This window comes from Sminthopsis crassicaudata, chromosome 3, assembly GCF_048593235.1.
Source record: "Sminthopsis crassicaudata isolate SCR6 chromosome 3, ASM4859323v1, whole genome shotgun sequence".
Taxonomy (NCBI): Eukaryota; Metazoa; Chordata; class Mammalia; order Dasyuromorphia; family Dasyuridae; genus Sminthopsis; species Sminthopsis crassicaudata.
The window spans coordinates 265,479,450-265,499,326 of NC_133619.1; the positions used below are offsets into that span (position 1 = coordinate 265,479,450).

The window sequence follows — 19,877 nt, forward strand, 5'->3', positions numbered from 1 at the left end:
ACAAGAGCCTTCGCTAACAGATACATCCCTAATTTAACTTTGAAACATCTGGTGGAAGAAAGAGGAGCCTGACATTAATGGGCTCGATCTCAGTTCCCACCAAGCCATATTTCCTACCAGGTTAGGAGTGAAGAAAGGGAAACATGATACATAACGATATCTGTTCTAAATGTTCCTCAGTTAAGTTGTATGTATTCATCCCTTTTATGCTTTCTGCCACAGCTTAGCTTGGAGGAAGTGGCGAAAGTGGGGCTGCCAGTGCACAAAAAGTTTTCTCAGTTAGGAATCAGGGACCGGAGAGGATGTGTAGTTAAAGAGGATGTCTAGGACAGGGCAATCATGCTGTAACTAAAATACTTAACGCTTCGCGTTAAAACTGGTTGAAGCTGCGAAGGTACCCCATGTGCAGGACTAGCGGTGCCCTCTAGTGTTCGTGCCTCATTATGCGGATGGTAGTTGCTAAAGCTGGGAGGGGACACTCTCAGACGGGATGAACTGTCGGCTTCGCAGTAGCCGCTGGTTTTTGTTGCGCCTCTCTTGGGACCTGTATTCTGGCTACGCTACGCTGCGGTCGGGGGGGGCGAGCAATGCCTTAGGAGGGCGGGTAGGAGAAGAAAAGAAATAATCACCCAAGAAACCAAAGACAAAACACTTTCTCTATACACCCCCTTATCCCATCTGCATCCAAACCCAGTTCTCCTTTCTATTTGACTTGTTTCTCCCCATATGAATGCAGTCGCCAGGGAGAAAGACTTCGAGTGCCAGACCGAGCCTCTGGCCGAAAAATCCTCTCCTTTCCCCACCCCCACCCGTCTTCTTTTCCTCCTGCTTCTGCTCCCAGTTAGAGGTGTCACTGCCCCCTGTCCCCTGAGAGTTGGATGCCAGGAGGGTGGAGGAGATGAGTGATGGGTCTGCCCGGAAGTCCCTAGAGGAAAATCTACCTGGGACTTCGAAAGAGCTTGGGGAGATTGGGGATTTGAACGAGGGAAGTTCACAGACCGAGTTTGTAGAGTTGGTTTTTGTTCGGTGGTGTACTAAAAAAAGAAGTGGGAAGGGAAGGAGGAAGAATCTGAAGCTTAAACTAGAGAGACTGAAGCTGAAATGACTCTGGTCAAAGGCAGAGTATTAAAGCTTGCACTACCAAAGAGCTCCTTTGGAGCACCATTCCTGTGTAATCCAGGAGAGGAGATAAAAAAAAAAAAGGGATATTTTAAAGGGGGCGGGGAGAGAATTACCACTTATTAGTCTCTCCCACCACACCAACACACATACATACTTTTCTAAAACTTAGAATAGGTCGGGACAAGTTCTTACCGACTCTAACACAATTTCAAAGGGGGAGGGGGAGGGGGAGGGTACACGACTCAACCGCAATTAAAAGAAAACAACAACAAAGATCCCAAGTTATAGTTGTCTGGATCCTTTAAATGAATCAGCATCATTGTTCTGCAGCCTCAAAACAAGACACATGGGCATGCACAATCCCAACTAACCTCCACCCTGCCCCCTGTCCTAAATCATTCTCTCCCATCGCCAAGACCTGGGGAGGTCGGTCAGCCCGAGGAGTCGGTTTGCGGCTTCGTGTGAGCTGTGGGGGAAAACTGGTGATCTCGCTGAGAATTCCAGACAATTATCCCGAGTCACTCAGAGCACCAGCTCCATCTGCACCGAGCTCCAACCCCTGCTTGCACCCCTTCCTTTGCAAATTGTATAACAGACTCGAAAGCTTGCATAAGTCCTCCCTAGAGCCAGCAACCCCTTTCTCCTCCTCCACAGGCTGGCAGCTGTATACTACAGCTACTCCCGCGTAGCCCCTTTGCAGGACTGAAAGGAAATGGGGGTGTTTGCAAAGCAAGAGCATCAGGGCCAGGCCTCAGGAAATGTGGTCGGTGGGTGGTAAGGTTCCAATCCCAGCCATAACAAGTGGGTGACTGTGTCTATGTGTTGTGGTGGCCTTGGCATCCCATTGACACATAGGCTCCTTGCTCTCAGTACAGTAGCGGCCCGAGCTGAATCAACTGGCCAATTCCAGGAGCCAGTGGACTTGAGCCGCGCCCTGGCTTGAACCGGAAAGATTGCTCATTGGCCAGCGTCCTCCCCCTATGCAAATGAGCTGAGGGAATGGCATTCCTCCGAACTCTCTTACAGTAAAAGCACATTCATTTCCAGTCAATCTCATTCATAGAGCCAGAAGGCGCAGGCTGGACCGGGCTTTTCTCAAGACGCAATCTGAGCAAACAAACATCTCACAGAAGGTCATAACGCTGCACTTTCAGTGAGCTTGTAGACAGCTCTATCCAGCTGACTCCCGTGAACCCGTGAAGAATTTCAAGAGTTGTTTTTCCTTGTCCTGCATTGGTGTTTTTGATTTTATTTTTTTTTTCCACTTTTTAATGAGCTGTATTCTTGGCTGGATGCTTTAACGTCTATCCTGGCTACGAACTTTTTTGTTTCTGTTTCCTTTGACAACTGGTCTGTGTGTATGTGTGTCTCTGCGGAAGCAAGTGTACAGCACTTCAAAAAGAAATGTTAGTGTGTATGTGTTTTTAAACCAGAACTGCAGCATCTGCATTGATCTGTTGGTTGAGTCTGATTCAGAAAGGAGTTACACCTGTTAGGTTATACATAATATATATTATGTATATAGATATGTGTATGTATACATACGTATACGTATATGTATTTCTATGTAGTTAAACAGTCCTGCTGAATTTGAGGAAGATTGGTTTAAGTATTGCAAAAGTTGGCTGATGCAGAATATTAGTTGGCTTCCGAAGAGGGAGAGTGCATGTGTTTCTGAGTGCTCTTTCGCACTCTATAAAACCACAGAGGAACCCACAAGTTTAACCAACACCCCCAAACCCAAGTTCTCAAATGTGGAGTTTTGGTTTGTTTTGTTTTAGCCTGGGCGTTTATCATCTACTGGAACTTTTCTAAAACTTGAGAAAACAAGAAAAAAAAATCTTTTAAAAGCTACAATGAGCATTTTGCAAGATTATATCAAGAGATCATGACAAGTACTCCCAGACCAACACAGATCCAACTACTGAAGCTGATTTTCAAGGCTACTTAAAAAAAATCCCTGCATAGAACATTAATGGATTTCTGTTGTGTTTAAGTTCTCTAAAGATTATATTGTAAATATTTGATGAAGTACAGTATATATGTGTGTGTGTGTGGTGCACATACATTGTTAGCTTGATCTTTGGAAATTACAATTCTTGTCTTTGTGGACTGAAGACAATTTTATGTTTTAAAACTGGCTGTCCATGGAAGGCACTAAGGTATTCTGTGTTCTACTGGGACTTTAGAAAAATCACCTGGATAAACCTCAGACAGTTAACTACTGGAAATTCCAGATCCTATTGTGGTAGTCATATTTCTTTCTGCATAAATATTTTAGGAAGTGTATGGGAACGTGGCCTGTGGTGATTTTTATAACAACCAAAGACTGAATTTGAAATCTTAAGAGAGAAAAAAAGTATAAGAAGATTATTTTTCACTACATTTTAACTCACTAAAAAGTCAAGAATTAGAAGGCGTGTGTGTACATCCTGAAACCTTGCAACATCGTTAAAACTTTTTTTTTTTAAACTTGGACTTATTCTTTCTTCTCTCTTCCCCAACACTCAGAAAATAGTCTCACATACTTTTATGTTTCCAGAGAGTTAATTGCTGAAGATTCGCAGTTATTTCTCTGTTTTATAAGAATTATTGGGAGACTTAACTCAAAACGTTTGTTGTGATGCGTATCCCCGTAGATACAAGCACCAGCCGCCGCTTCACGCCACCCTCCACCACGCTGAGTCCGGGGAAGATGAGTGAAACACTGCCGCTGGCTGTCCAGGAGAACAGCGCCTCCCTGGTGGGAAAACTCAGAAGTACAGACCGCAGCATGGTGGAGGTTTTAGCGGATCACGCGGGAGAATTGGTCCGTACAGACAGCCCTAACTTCCTCTGCTCTGTGTTACCCACGCACTGGAGATGCAACAAAACATTGCCGATTGCTTTCAAGGTATTTCGCGCTTTTAAACTTTGAGCCAGGTGATGAGAAAGAAAGGTAGGAGAGAGTGAGGAAGGGAGGGGGGAAGGGTGAAAAGACAATAGGGTACGTGGTCGTAGGAAAAAAGAGGTGAGAGCCAGGCCCGATTAAAACTGTAAGGAAGAGTTTTTGTTGTGATTGTTGTTTTCCTTCTAGTGGCTGTTCCCATATCTTGGGAGAACGTAACTAGTTCTTTAATCAGCCTAGCTAGCTCTTCTGTGCCTTACCAGACTGGGAATGGGCTTCTTTTTAACTGAAGCTCTCCGTATTTTCTGGGATTAAAGAGGATGCTACATTGGTATAATGACTTTCAAAGAATATATTAGTTATTTCGGGCTCCGGATGTCCAGTAGTTAAAAGTGAAGGGGAGGTTGGGGGTGAAGAGGGCGGAGCTAGCATTTAGAAAAAGTGGATAAATGAACATAGACACTATAAAAACATCTTAAAAGGCATCGGGTGTGACAGTGCACTTTTTAAAAGTGCCCAAACAACTCTCAAAGCTATTCTTTAAGAATCTCTTTCATAGTGAGATAATAGAGAGTTATGCTTTCCACTTACTTTCTCTTAAAAAGGACCACAGGTCACCCAGCATCCAAATGCTACCTCTCCCAATTCTCTTCCCAGAGGGTTTTTCAGATATACCAGTGAGAAGAAACAAATTTATTTTGTAGATTTTATGTCTTGGCAAAGAGGAAAATGTCTATTGGGCTTGTGCATTTTTTTTTAGTCCCTTGAGTGTTGTCATAGGCAAACAACAGAGAAAACATGATTACATTAAATTTTGAAAAAGTTTTCTAAATAATTATGTTAAGCAATAGTCCCATCCTTCCAAATGCCAAGAGTAGCAAATCTTGGTTCTTTTCCTGGAACTCTCCTAAATGTTATCACTTGATTCACCTAAATTAAAGCCTTGAGGCAGTGAAAGGTAACTGAGGGTGTACTTTTAAAAGAAGATGCCTTGAACCAATGCCTGATTTAGCAGCGATTTCTATTTGGGGTGAAAGTGGAGGAAAGGAGCAGGGAATTGAAGTTTGTATAAGGATTTTTTTCTCACTTTTGATGTAGAAGGCTGCCCCACATCAGCTTTGGACTCCTTTAAGCAAGGGTCTTTAGCTAGGAAGTAAATAGACAATCCTAACATTAAAAACACAGAGTTGCAGCAAAATCAAAACATTTTTTCCCTTGATTGTTCCTTTCCCTTCTTCCTTGTTTTTGAACTTATCAGTGCAGTGCTGATTTAAAAGGCTTTTGAAAACTTTAAAGAGATTTTTAAGCCAGGTGATTCAAGTTATAGAAATGCACCACTTTTTTTCTTTCTCATTTGGGTAATTATATCTTCTGCTTCTTTTAAACTAGCCTTTTGTTTCTGTACACTATGCATTTCTTGACTTAATACTATTTTAAATAATTCTGCATTTGACAATCTTCTAGGGGATGCACAATTATTAATAGAGTTTCTTCCTTGCTCTTAAATTCAGGGAAAATTCTACATCTCTGTTGTCTAATAACTTTTTTTTTTTAAACAATAGATCTCTTTATGAAAAACACCCCACTCTTTGTCCTGAAAACAGTTTTATTTTAATTTGTGCTAGGTGAAAGGTATAGGGTTGCCTTATAATTTTATCTCTTCTCCATTTATTTACATTGAAGATCAAGAACACATTTTGAAGTTTAATTCAGCCTAATCCCTTCGCTAAGACAGTCTTCCTACCTATAACCTTCCTTTGCCCACCCTGAGCATCAAAGTCTAAGATCATTTCCCAGTGTTGAGAAGACCATGCAGAGATGTGCAGATAAAAGGAATACTTATATAATGATATTTAAAAGGAATTTATAAGTAGGAGTAGAGAGTCCAGTATCAGATGCTTTTATTTAACACTTGCTCCCCAATATGCTTCATATCCTTCATACTCCTCACATTTACTTTACGCTTAAAATTATATAATTAAAGATACTAATCTCCCCTTTCCAACATATAAAACTTCTCATCACAGAAAGTTACATTAGGAAAGAGAAAACATTAATAGTTCAAAAATAAAGAAGATGGAGGAAAATAATTGTTTTTAAAAAGCCATGTCAATAATGAATTCCTATTTTTAGAAAAAGCATATTTGTCTGGGTAATGATTCTTTTTAAAGATATAAAACTGCTCATCACAGAAAGTTATAGTAGGAAAGAGAAAACATTATTCCTTCAAAAATAAAGAGGATGGAAGATACCATGTAATTAATGAGTTCCTCTATTAAAAAAAAAAAAAAGCATATTTGTCTGGTGATGATTCTTTTTAGAAATGTCTCCTTCCTTTTAATTTCTTATTTTTCAAATGAATTAAGATTGCTGTTATCTTAGTATTTTATATGCTATAGCATGTAAGGCTAGAGGACTCCCCTTAAAAATTAAGTGCACATTGGGGAAAGAAATTATCAAAATAATCAAATAGATTAATTACATTGTCTCCATCCTGTTCAAATACAGGCCTGTTGCTGAGTAACTTAGTTTTTCCCTAATGAATACTGCACTGAAATTTACCTACTCTGTTTTCCTTAATGCACAATAAATGCAGAGGTTTAGAGTTAGTAAAGCAGAGTTAGAAGGGAAAAACCTTCAAGGAGTGACTAAGCCAAAGCTGAAATATCTCTTTACCCCTGCCACCTATCTCATTTATTGATTGCAAAACAATACATTTCAAAATTTACATTTTTAGACATTTTCAGTTAACTATGTAAAGCATTCAGCAGCAACAGTAGCAAAAAAAAAAAAAAGAGAGAGAGAAAATAAGAAAAGTTGATGACAAAACAAAAAATAAAATACATTCCAAAAATTAAAAAATAAATTCCAAATTCCCTCTAAAGGACAAACTACATCTAATGGTATAAAAACATTGAAAGATTTCAGGACTTACTGAGCCATCTCCTGATATGCTATAACTGAAATCTTTAGACTTAAAGGAAGATTTAAAATTGTGAATTATTGTAAAATAGTTCTAAAGTTGAGTTTTACTGTAATTCTTACTTTAGATAATAAGATGCATTACTTAGATAGGAAGGATGTGTATTTTGCTAAATTTTAGAAAATCAGTTGCTCATTAATACGTTTTTTACAAAAAAAATTTATAAAATATGTCTGAGTGGTTTAAAATATCATTTAAAAGATATTAAATAAGCCAGAGAAATAAGATGATATAAGAAAGTTTGATTAATGCTAGTAATACACTAAAAATTATCAAAACTCTGAGAGCTTGAATTGCTTATTAGGTAATCTTTATACCACAAGAAAAAGCTAAGAATTATTTCCATCAGCAAGACTACTACTCCTAGTTATGAATGAATTACAAACTCTACTGGATTCAAAGTTCTGCGTCACAACAGTCTTTTGGAAGACCAGAAAATTAAGGGATTTTAAACTAAATGAATTAAAACTATGACTTTAGTAACGTTAGTTTAACATAGCAACGATGGTGTGAAAGGACAAGCCAAGACATCCATAAAAGCATCCATGTAGTCCTGAGTATGAAAGTATTGTCATTCTGCTCATTTTCCTGATACTTTATTATTTTAAAGCTTTTTTATTTTCAAAATATATGCATAAATAATTTTCAAGATTCACCCTTGCAAAACCTTGTGCTCCAATTTTTTTTCTCCCTCCCTTTCCCCACTCCCTCCCCTAGATGTCAAGTAACCTAATATATGTTAAACATGTGCAATTCTTCTATACATATTTCCATAATTATCATGCTGGCACAAGAAAAATCAAATCAAAAAGGAAAAAAAATGAGAAAGAAAACAAAATGCAAGCAAACCACAACAAAAGTAATACTATGTTGTGATCCACGCTCAATCCCCACAGTCCTCTCTCTGGATGCAGATGATTCTCTTCATCGAAAGATTATTGGAACTGGCCTGAAACACATCACTTGAAAAGAGCCATGTCTGCCTGATAATACTTTAAATAGAAAAATAAATCATAATGTAAGAGGTTCATTCAACAAGCTCCTTCTTGTCTGTTTAGTCTGTGTCATAGTGTAAATGTTTGTATTTTCCTACTTATTGTTTATGATCTTTAATTCCACATACTCCTTCCTCCACACCTATAAAACTAAATTCTTTTTTGATTTCTTTTCATATTGTCTATAGATGACATTGTAAGACATTAACAGAAACTTTAATTTAAAATTCAGCTTTAAAATAAAGTAACCCAATCTTTAAACTTTAATTATATAGTATTAGTTATGGTAGTAGTCATTTTGTAGTACAAAATATACAGATAGTGATTGTTTTGTATTTTTCTTACTCCAATCCTTCCCTTAACTGCCACAAGAAAAAAAGTAATGATACAGAACATCAAACACAACATGTTCCTTGGATGGTACCTTTAATTTAAATACACACACACACACACACACACACACACACACACACACACATATAAAATCCTAATTTTCTTACCTTTAAAAAATTATGCCAACAGCCTTTTACAATTTAACAAACATATTATCATATTTTAAAGGTTTGTTGAGAAATTCAAAATGGATTGTTTATTTCAGCAGTCAAATTAATAATCTGTACAACTTTGGCAAAAAGAAACAAAATAATCATGGAGCTGTGGTGATTCAAATGGAACTTTGCTGAGATGGAGATGGTTTAAAATGTATATTCATAAAGCAGATTTATTTATTTAAATTTTTTTTTAAATTCTGCCTCAACAATGAATTATTCACTTTGCAAAACAAATGTTTTAACCCAGTCCCTGTGTACTTAGTGAATGTTGAATTAAATAAGGAAGCCTGAGCTACCATGGGGAGGAGGAAAGGAGGAAGTTGAAATATGTACTTAAGGAGGGCATTTCAACACTGTGTGAGACTAATTATATTTAGGGAAGTGAGAAAAAAAATCCAAAACTATAGAAGAGATCCAATAGAGTACAATTTAAAAGCTCTACAAAAAGAATACTGAAGTGAGAGTGATCATTTAAAAAATTAGAATTATGATTTCATCATTAATAAGGAGAACCTGATGAAGACCTACCTTAGCTAATGCAAAATGGCACCTGATCTGCAACTTACATTTTTAGATTGCTGTCTGAAGTACTAGGAGATTGTTATTTACCTTGCCTTATACAGCCAGCATCTGTCAGAGGTGAAACTTACACTTAGTTCTTAAGGTCAACTGGTCTACCCACTGTAGAAAAGATGCTTCTGATAGAATGGAATATATAATATATAATGGAATATATAATATATATAATATATAATGGAATATGTAAATAATGAGTGGAAAAACAATTCTTTCCTTTCTGTTAACCAAAGAATATATCATATTTGTGGTCTACATTAAAAAACATAAAAGGATTTAATATAAGAATCAAAGAACTAAGAAGCATACACATATACAGTCCCTCACATACACACATACACACACACATATATATAATATATATATATATGTATATAAAGTAACAGCATTTTTTCAAAAAAAATGGGAACAAAATAACTTTCCCTAATTCTAATTTCTTGGCTTAAATTAGACAAGCAAAATGCTTTATGCAGGTTTAGTATTGTGATTAAAGATAATTTGCCATGTGTACTGATCACCTGATATACTTATCTTGGAGACAGAAAACCTTAGGGAGTCTGAGATAGTAACACTAACTACTTCTGTAACTTTGGAAGTCACTGAACTTCTCTGAGGTTCAGTTTTTCAAAATGACAAATGGCATATTACTTACACATCCTATTTCACAGTATTTTAAGGAAAATATTTTGAATATCAAAAAATATATTGAAAATGAGCTATTATCACATCTAAGAATGAATGTTTTTTCTTGTCATTCTATCAGAGAAGAGGTACCATTTCAAAGAAAATAGTAAATAATTGTCTCAAGGTCATGATAAAAGGAAATGGAGTAGATCAAAATTCCAAGAAGCACAGAGCTCACTATTGAAGATGATGGAAGGTCTAGGCCTTGACAACAATAATAACTAAAGACCAAAGTAGCTTTGTATACCATTAAAAGAAAAATGATTAGAGATAGATAGGGCAGGGAAGTTAGATAGGTAGGCAGAGGTAGCTTGGAAAAGTTATCAAAGGTCAAGAAGAATGAATTCTATATGATAGAAGAAAATTAGAAAGAGGATTGAGAAAATATCAAGGATTTGAATTGAGATAGAGTTGTACATGAAGTATCTTTCCAGATCTATTAAATGTTTCTCTGAGATCCACCCATAGTTATCAGTACCATTCAAGAAGATCCTGAATTCCTGAAGAACTCACAGATTGTGGAATCTGGGCCTTTGGAGATGTTTATTTTATAATAAGTTTTAAAGTCAAGAGATTCGTTTATGGCATATTTTTCCCCTTTTAGTCCCAGAACTTAATTCAAAGCCAGTAACACTAACACTAGCTAGCATTGGTATAGCACTTCAAAATTCTCAATCAATTGAAAGACATAACAAAACAGGCATTTTATCAGAAAATCAACAAAATGGTATTCCAAAGGACAGTTTAAAAGTGATTAAAGAATTTTCATCAACTCAACTGTGAAGATCAAATTAAATTTCCCTCCAAAACAAATTTAGATATTTTTATGGCAAAGTAAAAAAAAATAAAATAAAAAAAAATCTAAGGCTAGTTACTTCTCTCTCAAGTATATGTGCACCCATTCTTTCTTTGAATCTAAAAGTATGCCAGCAGAAGTAAAACACAAAGAAAGGATTATTATGCTAATTAGAATGTTTAGTTTTTGTATATGGTATGGCATTTAATCTCTTATGGTACCATCTTTCAAAGCTTAATTTCTAGGTTTTACATAAGAATGAAATATCTCAGAAGGGCATTGCAAAATAGTGGATAGAACTGTGCCTGGCATCCAAGTCAGTGAGACCTGAAATGAAGTCCTGTTTTTGACACTTTTGACTAAAACTTGTGTACCTATTATTTGTGTGACTTTGGAAAAAGCCATTTAACCTCAACTCTCTAAGATAAAAAAAATTTCAGAGCAGGTAGTAGTTTCAATAGAGAGAGTTTGTTCATCTAAACTACCTATACTAGAGAAATATGCAAATTCAGGCAAGAACAAAAAGAAGCTAAAAACATTATTTTTGTAGAAAAAGAAATTGACCTAACAAATTATATTATTCTTAAAAGTAAAATTTCCAACTGATATCATATTGCTAGAGAGTTGTTGTAGATTTTTTTTATTTTATTAGGTTACATTAATTTAGATAGATATTCCACTATTTAAAAGCCTATATTTAAATTTTATAAAATGCATGTGAAAATAACTTCTCATACATAGATTTGGGGGTATTGCATAAACTCTAGTTGCTTTTCCTTAACAATTTTAAAATAATACAATTTAATATTTAATTTTTATAGATTACTGTGTCAATAAATCCCAAACTAGAATTTTTAATGTCTGTATTTTTGATTGACTTTAGGTGGTTGCCTTGGGAGATGTTCCTGATGGGACTTTGGTCACTGTGATGGCTGGAAATGATGAAAATTATTCTGCTGAACTGAGAAATGCTACAGCAGCAATGAAGAACCAAGTTGCAAGATTCAATGATCTCAGATTTGTAGGAAGAAGTGGAAGAGGTACTTATTTTCCATGACTGCATGTAGATATGCTTATGCTAAGTAATGTGTATGTTGTATGTATTATGCATATACATATATTTATAAAGTATACTATTTCCTTGAGGAAAAACCCACTTTAAAAAATTGCTCAATTTCTATCATGGACTTCTACCTTTAACTTTTTTATTTTCATTTCACTGTGAATTCCAGAATGAAATTAATGTCTTTGCTGAATTGGGTTCTTATTTTATATACCATAGTATAAGTTTTTTTTAAATGTCTTTAAAAGTTGTGTAATTTGAATCATATATTTCAGGACATAACTTCTTGTTTTTCCCCCTCATATTCAAAAGTATATATGTGTGTGTATATGTATACATATATACTTTTTTTCAGTAAGATTAAAGTAGAGATTCTCTTTTTAACAGATACTTTTAAAAAGAAACTTTAAACTTACGTAGCATATACTACCACTTGTGAACAAGTGATATTAGGTGGTAATTAAGATTTAACAATCTAGATTAGTAGTGTCAAACTCAAATAGAAACAGATCCCCTGAGGGCTTCATTTGACATAGAAAACCACAAATTAATATTATCTATGTTTTATTATATTTTATTTATTTTGTTAAACATTTCCTAATTACAATTTAATCTGACTTGGATCACCTTTGAGAATTTTGAGGGTAACTATGTTTTTTAGGCCTTGTTAGTTTTATATCTCTGAAATAGATTATTAGTTAAGGAGTTTATATGTAAAATATATTGCAAGCTAGTGCCTTTGCAATATAACAAAGTTATATTGTAATAAATCTTATATGTTTATATTGTGAAAAACTGAAGAAAAATTCACCATGGCATACTGATTCAGTTTCATCTGTGGTCTACTTGCATTATGTCCTCTTGTTACACTTATATCTGATGACCTCTGTTTTCTTTTGTCTAGCTCCTCCGACAATAAGCACTATTTAATTCAATTTGTCAAGAGAGTTTCAGCCTTGTTGGTTAATTATTATTACATGTATAGTGGCTTTTATGTTAATCACTTCATTATGTGTGCCTGACATGTTTAGAACAGCAGAAAATGAGGGCAGATGTACAGTTTAAGGGGATGGCTTGGTTTATCAGAAAAGGTTTGCTTCTGCATTATAGGATTAAAGTGTGTGTTGTTGTTTGGCTCTGACCTATGATTTCATCAGTGTTGAAAACTCCCTCCACCAGTAAAGATTGGCAGCTATTCTATAGTTTGTCATCTCGGAATGTTGCCTGGGGCTCTGAGAGTTTAAGTGACTTGACATGGTAACATGACTGATAAAGCTTGTGCAAGTCAGAGAAGACTTGAATCCAGGTCTTTTAAACTGTCAGAGCTGTTCCCTTTCTATTGTGCCACTCTGATTGTAGGACTGAATCAATTTACAAGTACCTGATATGTTAGATAGAGTTAAAAAAAAAAGGGCAAAAATATTTTAAAAGATATATTTTATTATGTTCAAATAATATTTAAAACTTTAAAAGTTTTAAAAGATGTTACTAAAATACATACAAGTATAATATCTATTTTCATTATTTTTAAAAAGTCAATAAGCATTCATTAAAAGGAATATATAATATACCATAAGTATTCCAGGATAGTTGAGGGAAGGTATTTTGGTTGTTGTTTGATTCTTATTGGTTCTATTAGTTTAATTGGTTCTATTAACCTAATAGGTACATTTTTTAAAAGGAGTATCTAGGGGAAAAAGATGTTATTTCTATTATAACTTACTAGTTCTAAGGATAATGTTATTATAAAGAAAAAAAATATCCATTTAATGAAAGCATGAGCTATGTTTTCATATATAAGAATATCTACAATATGTAAAAGTATCAGTTATTAAACATGTTCTTTTATTAGAGCTACTCTCCTCCCAATAATTGGAATTTGTCTTGTGATGTAGAAAACATTTCAAAGATTTTAGAGGGATAGCTAGTAAAGGGATTGAGAAACTTAAAAAAAATGGAGATCTGCAGTTTGGATCCTTGAATGTTTTGCTGAGCTAAATGTCACAAACATATTCTTGATTTTCAATATTTAGATTTTAATAGTGAAATGGAGTACAATAGTTTTCTAAAGAAATCATCTCCTACTTGAATATATAGCTATCTCATGTTTTGCTTGTGAAAGTTTTGAGAATTAGTTTACTAATATAACTTACATTTTACTTAAAAATATATGGTTTCTGGAGATATGTGTGGATGGTGATGGTACTTAATGGATATTTGGAAACTGCTTGCCCTCTTTTCTGTATTAAAGTTCTAATCTCCTAAACACCAGTAGATATTCCTATTTTGAATGGGTGACTAATAGATAGTTTTGTTTACTTGTATAACAATGAATTGTTTACTAAAGGTGTGTACGTTTGCATTTGGCTGCTTGATTTGTGCTGGTCTATTCTTGAGTTCTCATATACCCTGAAGAGAAAAATTTGAATCCGAAGGAAGGTTGTGCTTGTTTTGATTACCTGTACCAAAAAAAAAGAAGAAAGAAAGAAAGAAAGAAAGAAAGAAAGAAAGAAAGAAAGAAAGAAAGAAAGAAAGAAAGAAAGAAAGAAAGAAAGAAAGAAAGAAAGGAAGGAAGGAAGGAAGGAAGGAAGGAAGGAAGGAAGGAAGGAAGGAAGGAAGGAAGGAAGGAAGGAAGGAAGGAAGGAAGGAAGGAAGGAAGGAAGGAAGGAAGGAAGGAAGGAAGGAAGGAAGGAAGGAAGATTATAAATGAAATATTTGTTTTCAAACAGGTTCACCTTCCTACATGTGATAAGTAGAAAGCAAAGTTACATAAAACTATAATTGAAAGTTTGAGTCTGTTATGGTTACTGTGTATTTGCTTTTAGTAAGATCTGATCATTGCTGTAATAGAGAACTTTTTAAAGATATGATAATCTGCATCAATTTCTTATTTTCCCTTATTCTGTGCTAAGGTGGGATGTTGTTGTACCAAATGTAAGTGTCAACATCAGAAGGCTGCCAATTTTTTTTTTTTTTTTTGCAATTTGCTTCCATTACTGTGAGAGTAGATGAATCTCACTAATTTTACAATTAGTGTTAATTTTCCATGACATTCATTCCTTTTAAAGTATCATTACTTCCTATAAAGAGATCTTAAAACAAGCCACTCTTTCATGTGTTGTTTTTAAAACTTTGTGCATCAAAATATGCAATTAGAATAGACACAAAGCAAAGTATGGCAAAGAAGAAACTGAACATCCTGTCAGTCATACTTTATAATGCTTCAAAAACAAGTTTTTATTGCTCTTCAGCCTTTTACAGGGTTCACAAAGGAAGGGGAAAAAGATTCTTTTAAAAATTACTAAAAAATAGTCCTTGGAAATAACAAAATAGTGAACATGGAAGGGCTTTCTCTGCTCTACAAAACAAATCTGTTGGGCACTGGCTGATGTCCAGGATTACTGCTCCTAACCTCAGGTTCATCATGCAACTGGGAAAACCTGCCTATCTGGCTTTTAAGGTCTTAATACATCCCCCTCCCCATACAGTTTGAGGATTCTAATACTTCCCTAAATCTGTTGTTTTCCTATTCACTGCTCTCCCTTCACCAATTTAAATAGATGTGAAAGTCCCATATTTTTTCTAACTCAATGTCCCTTTGATTCAGTTTTCATGTAAATTCCCTAGATCTGTACCACAAACCAAAAATAATAAGTATGAGCATATGAGACAGACATTTGATTCTGTCTTAAAATGAGAATGGAAGAGAAAATCTTTTTTAAAATCAAACTGAGACCAGAGATTCTCCTTATTAATGATATTTCACACATACACATAAATATAAAAATATATCTCATTTTTGTCACAATAGCACTGAGAAGGGGTATTATGTAATTAGCTTTTTTTAATAGATGAAGAAGTTGAAGTCATAGGATAGTAAATGGCAAAGATAGCACTTGAGCCTGGGTTTTCTGATTTGAAATCCATTGTTCTTTTAACTATTTTATGTTATGGTCATAATTTGTGTTTGACCAACAATTCTAGGGAATTGTTTATTGAAAGTATTCACTAGCATGAAAATAAGAAAAAAAAAAAAGATCTGACTTTGCTATATAAAGCCTTCCACAAGTTCATGTTCACCAAGATAATTTTCAATATTCACTTTCATAAAATTTTGAGTTCAAATTTTTCTCCCTCCCTCATACCCTCTGTCCTCCCTAAAACAGGAAGCAATCTGATATAGGTTATACATATGCAATCATATTAAACATATTTCACATTAGTTATGTTGTGAAATAAGAATCAGAATAAAAGGGAAAAATCATAAGAAAAAAAAAAAACAAAAAGAGTATGCTACAATCTGCATTCAGATTCCACAGTTTTTTCTCTGAAGGTGGATAGCATTTTCCACTATGAACCTTTTAAAACTAACTTAAGAGAATTGTGTTGCTGAGGACTAAGTGTATCGTAGTTGATCGGTGGACAATGTTGCAGTTTACTATGTACAGTGTTTTCCTGGTTCTGCTCACTTAGCATTAATTCATGTAATTATTTCAAGATTTTTCCGACATCTGTCTTCTCATCATTTCTTATAGACTCATAGTAATCCATTACATCCATATACCATAATTTGTTCATCTATTTCCCAATTTATAAGTATCCTCTCAATTTCTAATTCTAAGCCATCACAGAAAGAATTGATATAAATACTTTTGTATGTGTGGGTCCTTTTTCATGTTTTGTAATCTCTTTGGTGTACAGACCTAGTAGTGGTGTTGATGTATCTATAGCCTATATATAGCCATATTTTATAGCCTTTCAAGCACAAATCTAAATTGCTCTTCAGAATGGTTGAATCAGTTCACAATTCTATCAACAAAGTAGTATTAGTGTACCCATTTCCCCCACATCTTCTCCAAAATTTATCATTTTTCTTTTCTGTCATATTAGTCAATCTGATAGGTATGAGGTGATACCTCAGAATTGTTTTAATTTTAATTTCTCTAATTAATAGTGATTTTGAGCACCTTTTCATGGATATAGATAACTTTAATTTCTTCCTCTGAAAATGTGCCTATTCATATCCTTTGACCATTTATCAAGTGTGGAATGATTTGTTCTTATAAATTTGATAGAGTTGTCTATGTATTTGAGAAATATTATAAGCATTGACTGTAAAAATTATTTCCCAGTTTCCTGGTTCCCTTCTAATATTAGCTGCATTGGCCTTATTTGTGCAAATACTTTTAAATTTAATTTAATTTAATTTATCAAATTAGTCTTTTTGCATTTTATAATGTCCTCTCTTGTTTGGTCATAAATTCTTCCCTTCTCCATAGACCTGACAGTTAAACTATGCCTTGTTCTCCTAATGGTAACCCTCTTTATGTCTAAAGCATGTACCTACCCATTTTTATCTTATCTTTGTATATGGTGTGAGATGCTGGTCTATACCTAGCTACTGTCATACTATTTTCTAATTTTCCTAGTAGTTTTTGTCATATAATGAGTTCTTATCCCAGAAGCTACAATCTTTGTGTTTATCAAAAATAGATTATTATAATTATTTACTACTATGTCTTGTGTACCTAAATTATTCCACTATTTCATCACTCTATTTCTTAGCCAATACCAAATGATTTTGATGATTTCCACTTTTAGATCTGGCACAGTTAAGCTTCACATTTTTTCCATTAATTCCCTTGATATTCTTGAGCTTTTGTTCCTCCAGATGAATTTTGTTGATTTTTATTCTAGCTCTATAAAATGATTTTTGGCAGTGTGATTGGTATGGCACTGAATACATTAATTATGTAGAATAATGGTTTAATACTTTAGCTCAGCCTATTCACGAGCGACTGAAATTTTCCAATTGTTTAGTTCTGACTTTATTTACATAAGTAGTGCTTGGTAAGTGTGTTCATATAGTTTCTGGGTTTGCCTTGATAGGTAGACTCCAAAATATTTTTGGTCTACAGTTATTTTAAATGGAATTTCCTTTCTATCTATTGTTCCTGGGCTTTGATGGATATATATAAAAATGCTGATGATTTATGTGTTTATTTTTTAAGCTACAACTTTGTTATAGTTATTAATTATTTCGAGTAGTTTTTTAGTTGATTCTCTAAGTATATCTTCATATCATCTGCAAAAAGTAATAGTTTTGTTTCCTCCTCACTGCCTATTCTAATTCTTTCCATTTCTTTTTCTTCTCTTACTGCTAAAGGCAACAATTATAGTACAATATTGAATAATACTGGTGATAATAGTTATTCTTGTTTCACCCTCATCTTATTGGGAAAACTTCTACCTTATCCTCATTATACATAATAAAGCTGATGGTTTAAGATAGATTCTACTTATCATTTTAAGGAAAGCTCTCTTTATTCCTATGCCCTCTAGTGTTTTAGTAGGAATGAGTGCTGTATTTTGTCAAAAAATCTTTTGAGCTTCTATTGAGATAATCATATGATTTCAGTTAGTTTTTTTATTGATAAGGTCAGTTATGCTCATAGCTTCCTAATATAGAAACAGCCCTGAATTCCTGGGATAAATATCACCTTGTCATAATATATCTTTGTGATAAATTGCTGTAATCTCTTTGCTAACATTTCATTTTAAATTGTTGCATTAATATTCATTAAGGCTACAATTTTCTTTGTTTTAGTTCTTCTTGGTTTCAATATCAGCACTACATTTGTGTCATAAAAAAAATTTGGTAGGACTCCTTTGCTTATTTTTCAGATAGTTTATATAGTATTAGAATTCATTGTTCTTTAAATGTTTGGTAGAATTCACTTGTAAATCCATTTAGCCCTAGAAAACAGTTTATGAAGTTCATAGATAGCTTGTTCGATCTTCTTTTCTCAAATGGTATTTTTTAAATATTTTATTTCATCTTCTATTAATCTGGCAACTTAAATTTTTGTAAGTATTCATCCACTTAATTTATATCAGATTTATTAGCATAGAATTGAGAAATAACTCCTAATTGTTGTTCTAATTTCCTCTTCATTGCTGGTGAATTCACCCTTTTCATTTTTGATGCTGGTTATTTGGTTTTCTTCTTTTTTTAATCAATTAACCAAAGACTTAACTATTTATTGGTTTTCCCCCATAAAACTAACTTAGTTTTATTTATTAGTTCAATAGTTTTTCTTACTTTCAATTATATTTATCTATCCTTTGATTTTGAGAAATTTTAATTAGGTATTTAATTGGGGATTTTTAATGTGTTCTCATTTTTTAGCTTTTTTATTTGTGTGCCTAATTCATTGATCTGTTCTTTCTCTATTTTATTTATAGAAGCATTTAGCAATGCATAATTTCCTTTAAGTACTTCTTTGGCTTCATCCCATAAATTTTGGTATGTTGTTTCATTATCATTCTCTTGGATGAAATTATTGTTTCTATGATTATTATTTGACCTACTCATTCTTTAGGATTAGATTACTTAGTTTCCAATTATTTTAATTCATCTTCCCATTGCCCTTTATTGCATATAATTTGTATTGCATCAGGATCTGAAAAAGATTCATTTCATATTTCTGCCTATCTGCATTTCATTGTCAGGTGTTTCTGCCCTAATACATGGTCAGTTTTTATGGAGGTGCTATGTACTGCTGAGAAAAAGGTATATTTCTTTCTATCCCCATCAGTTTTCTCCAAAGGTCTATCATACCTAATTTTTCTAAAATTCTAATAACCTCCCCCCTCTTAACTTCCTTTTTATTTTGTGGGTAGTTTTATCTAGTTCTGAGAGAGGAAGGTTGAAGTCTTACACTAACATAATTTTGCTATTTCTTCCTATAACTCACTTAACTTCTTCTCTAAGAATGCCACTTGGTGTATGTATGTTTAGTATTGATATTACTTTTAGGAAACATATTGTTTCTTATCTTATTTATTAGATCTATTTTTTGCTTTGCTTTGTCTGAGATCAGGCTTACTACTCCTGCCTTTTTTTTTTTAACTTTAGCTGTGTGTGTCTCTCTATCTTCAATTGTATTTCTTGCAAACAATATATTGTAGCATTCTGGTTTTTAATCCACTCTGTTATCTACTTCTTTATGAGAGAGTTCTTCTCATTCATATTCATAATTATGACTATACTATATTTTCTAACTGTATTTTCCTCCATTCTATTTTTCTTTCTCATTATACTTCTCTCTTTTCAACTTGTCCCTCCTCACCAGTGCTTTGCTTCTGACTCCAACTTTCCTTGTACTCCCTTCTATTGCCTTCCTTTCCTTTCCCCATTCTTCTCCTATTTTTGTTCTC

General features: G+C 33.9%; 1 protein-coding gene across 2 annotated transcripts in view; it reads left to right on the plus strand.

Annotated features, from left to right (window-relative positions):
* The window catches only part of RUNX1 (RUNX family transcription factor 1), a 313,280-nt gene that overhangs the window by 180,499 nt on the left and 112,904 nt on the right, over nucleotides 1–19,877 (plus strand). For both annotated transcript variants that reach the window (XM_074300678.1, XM_074300679.1), the window contains 2 exons: nucleotides 3,762–4,015; nucleotides 11,478–11,634. In XM_074300678.1, the coding sequence (XP_074156779.1) occupies nucleotides 3,762–4,015; nucleotides 11,478–11,634 (411 nt within the window). The remainder of the gene's footprint in view (nucleotides 1–3,761; nucleotides 4,016–11,477; nucleotides 11,635–19,877) is intronic.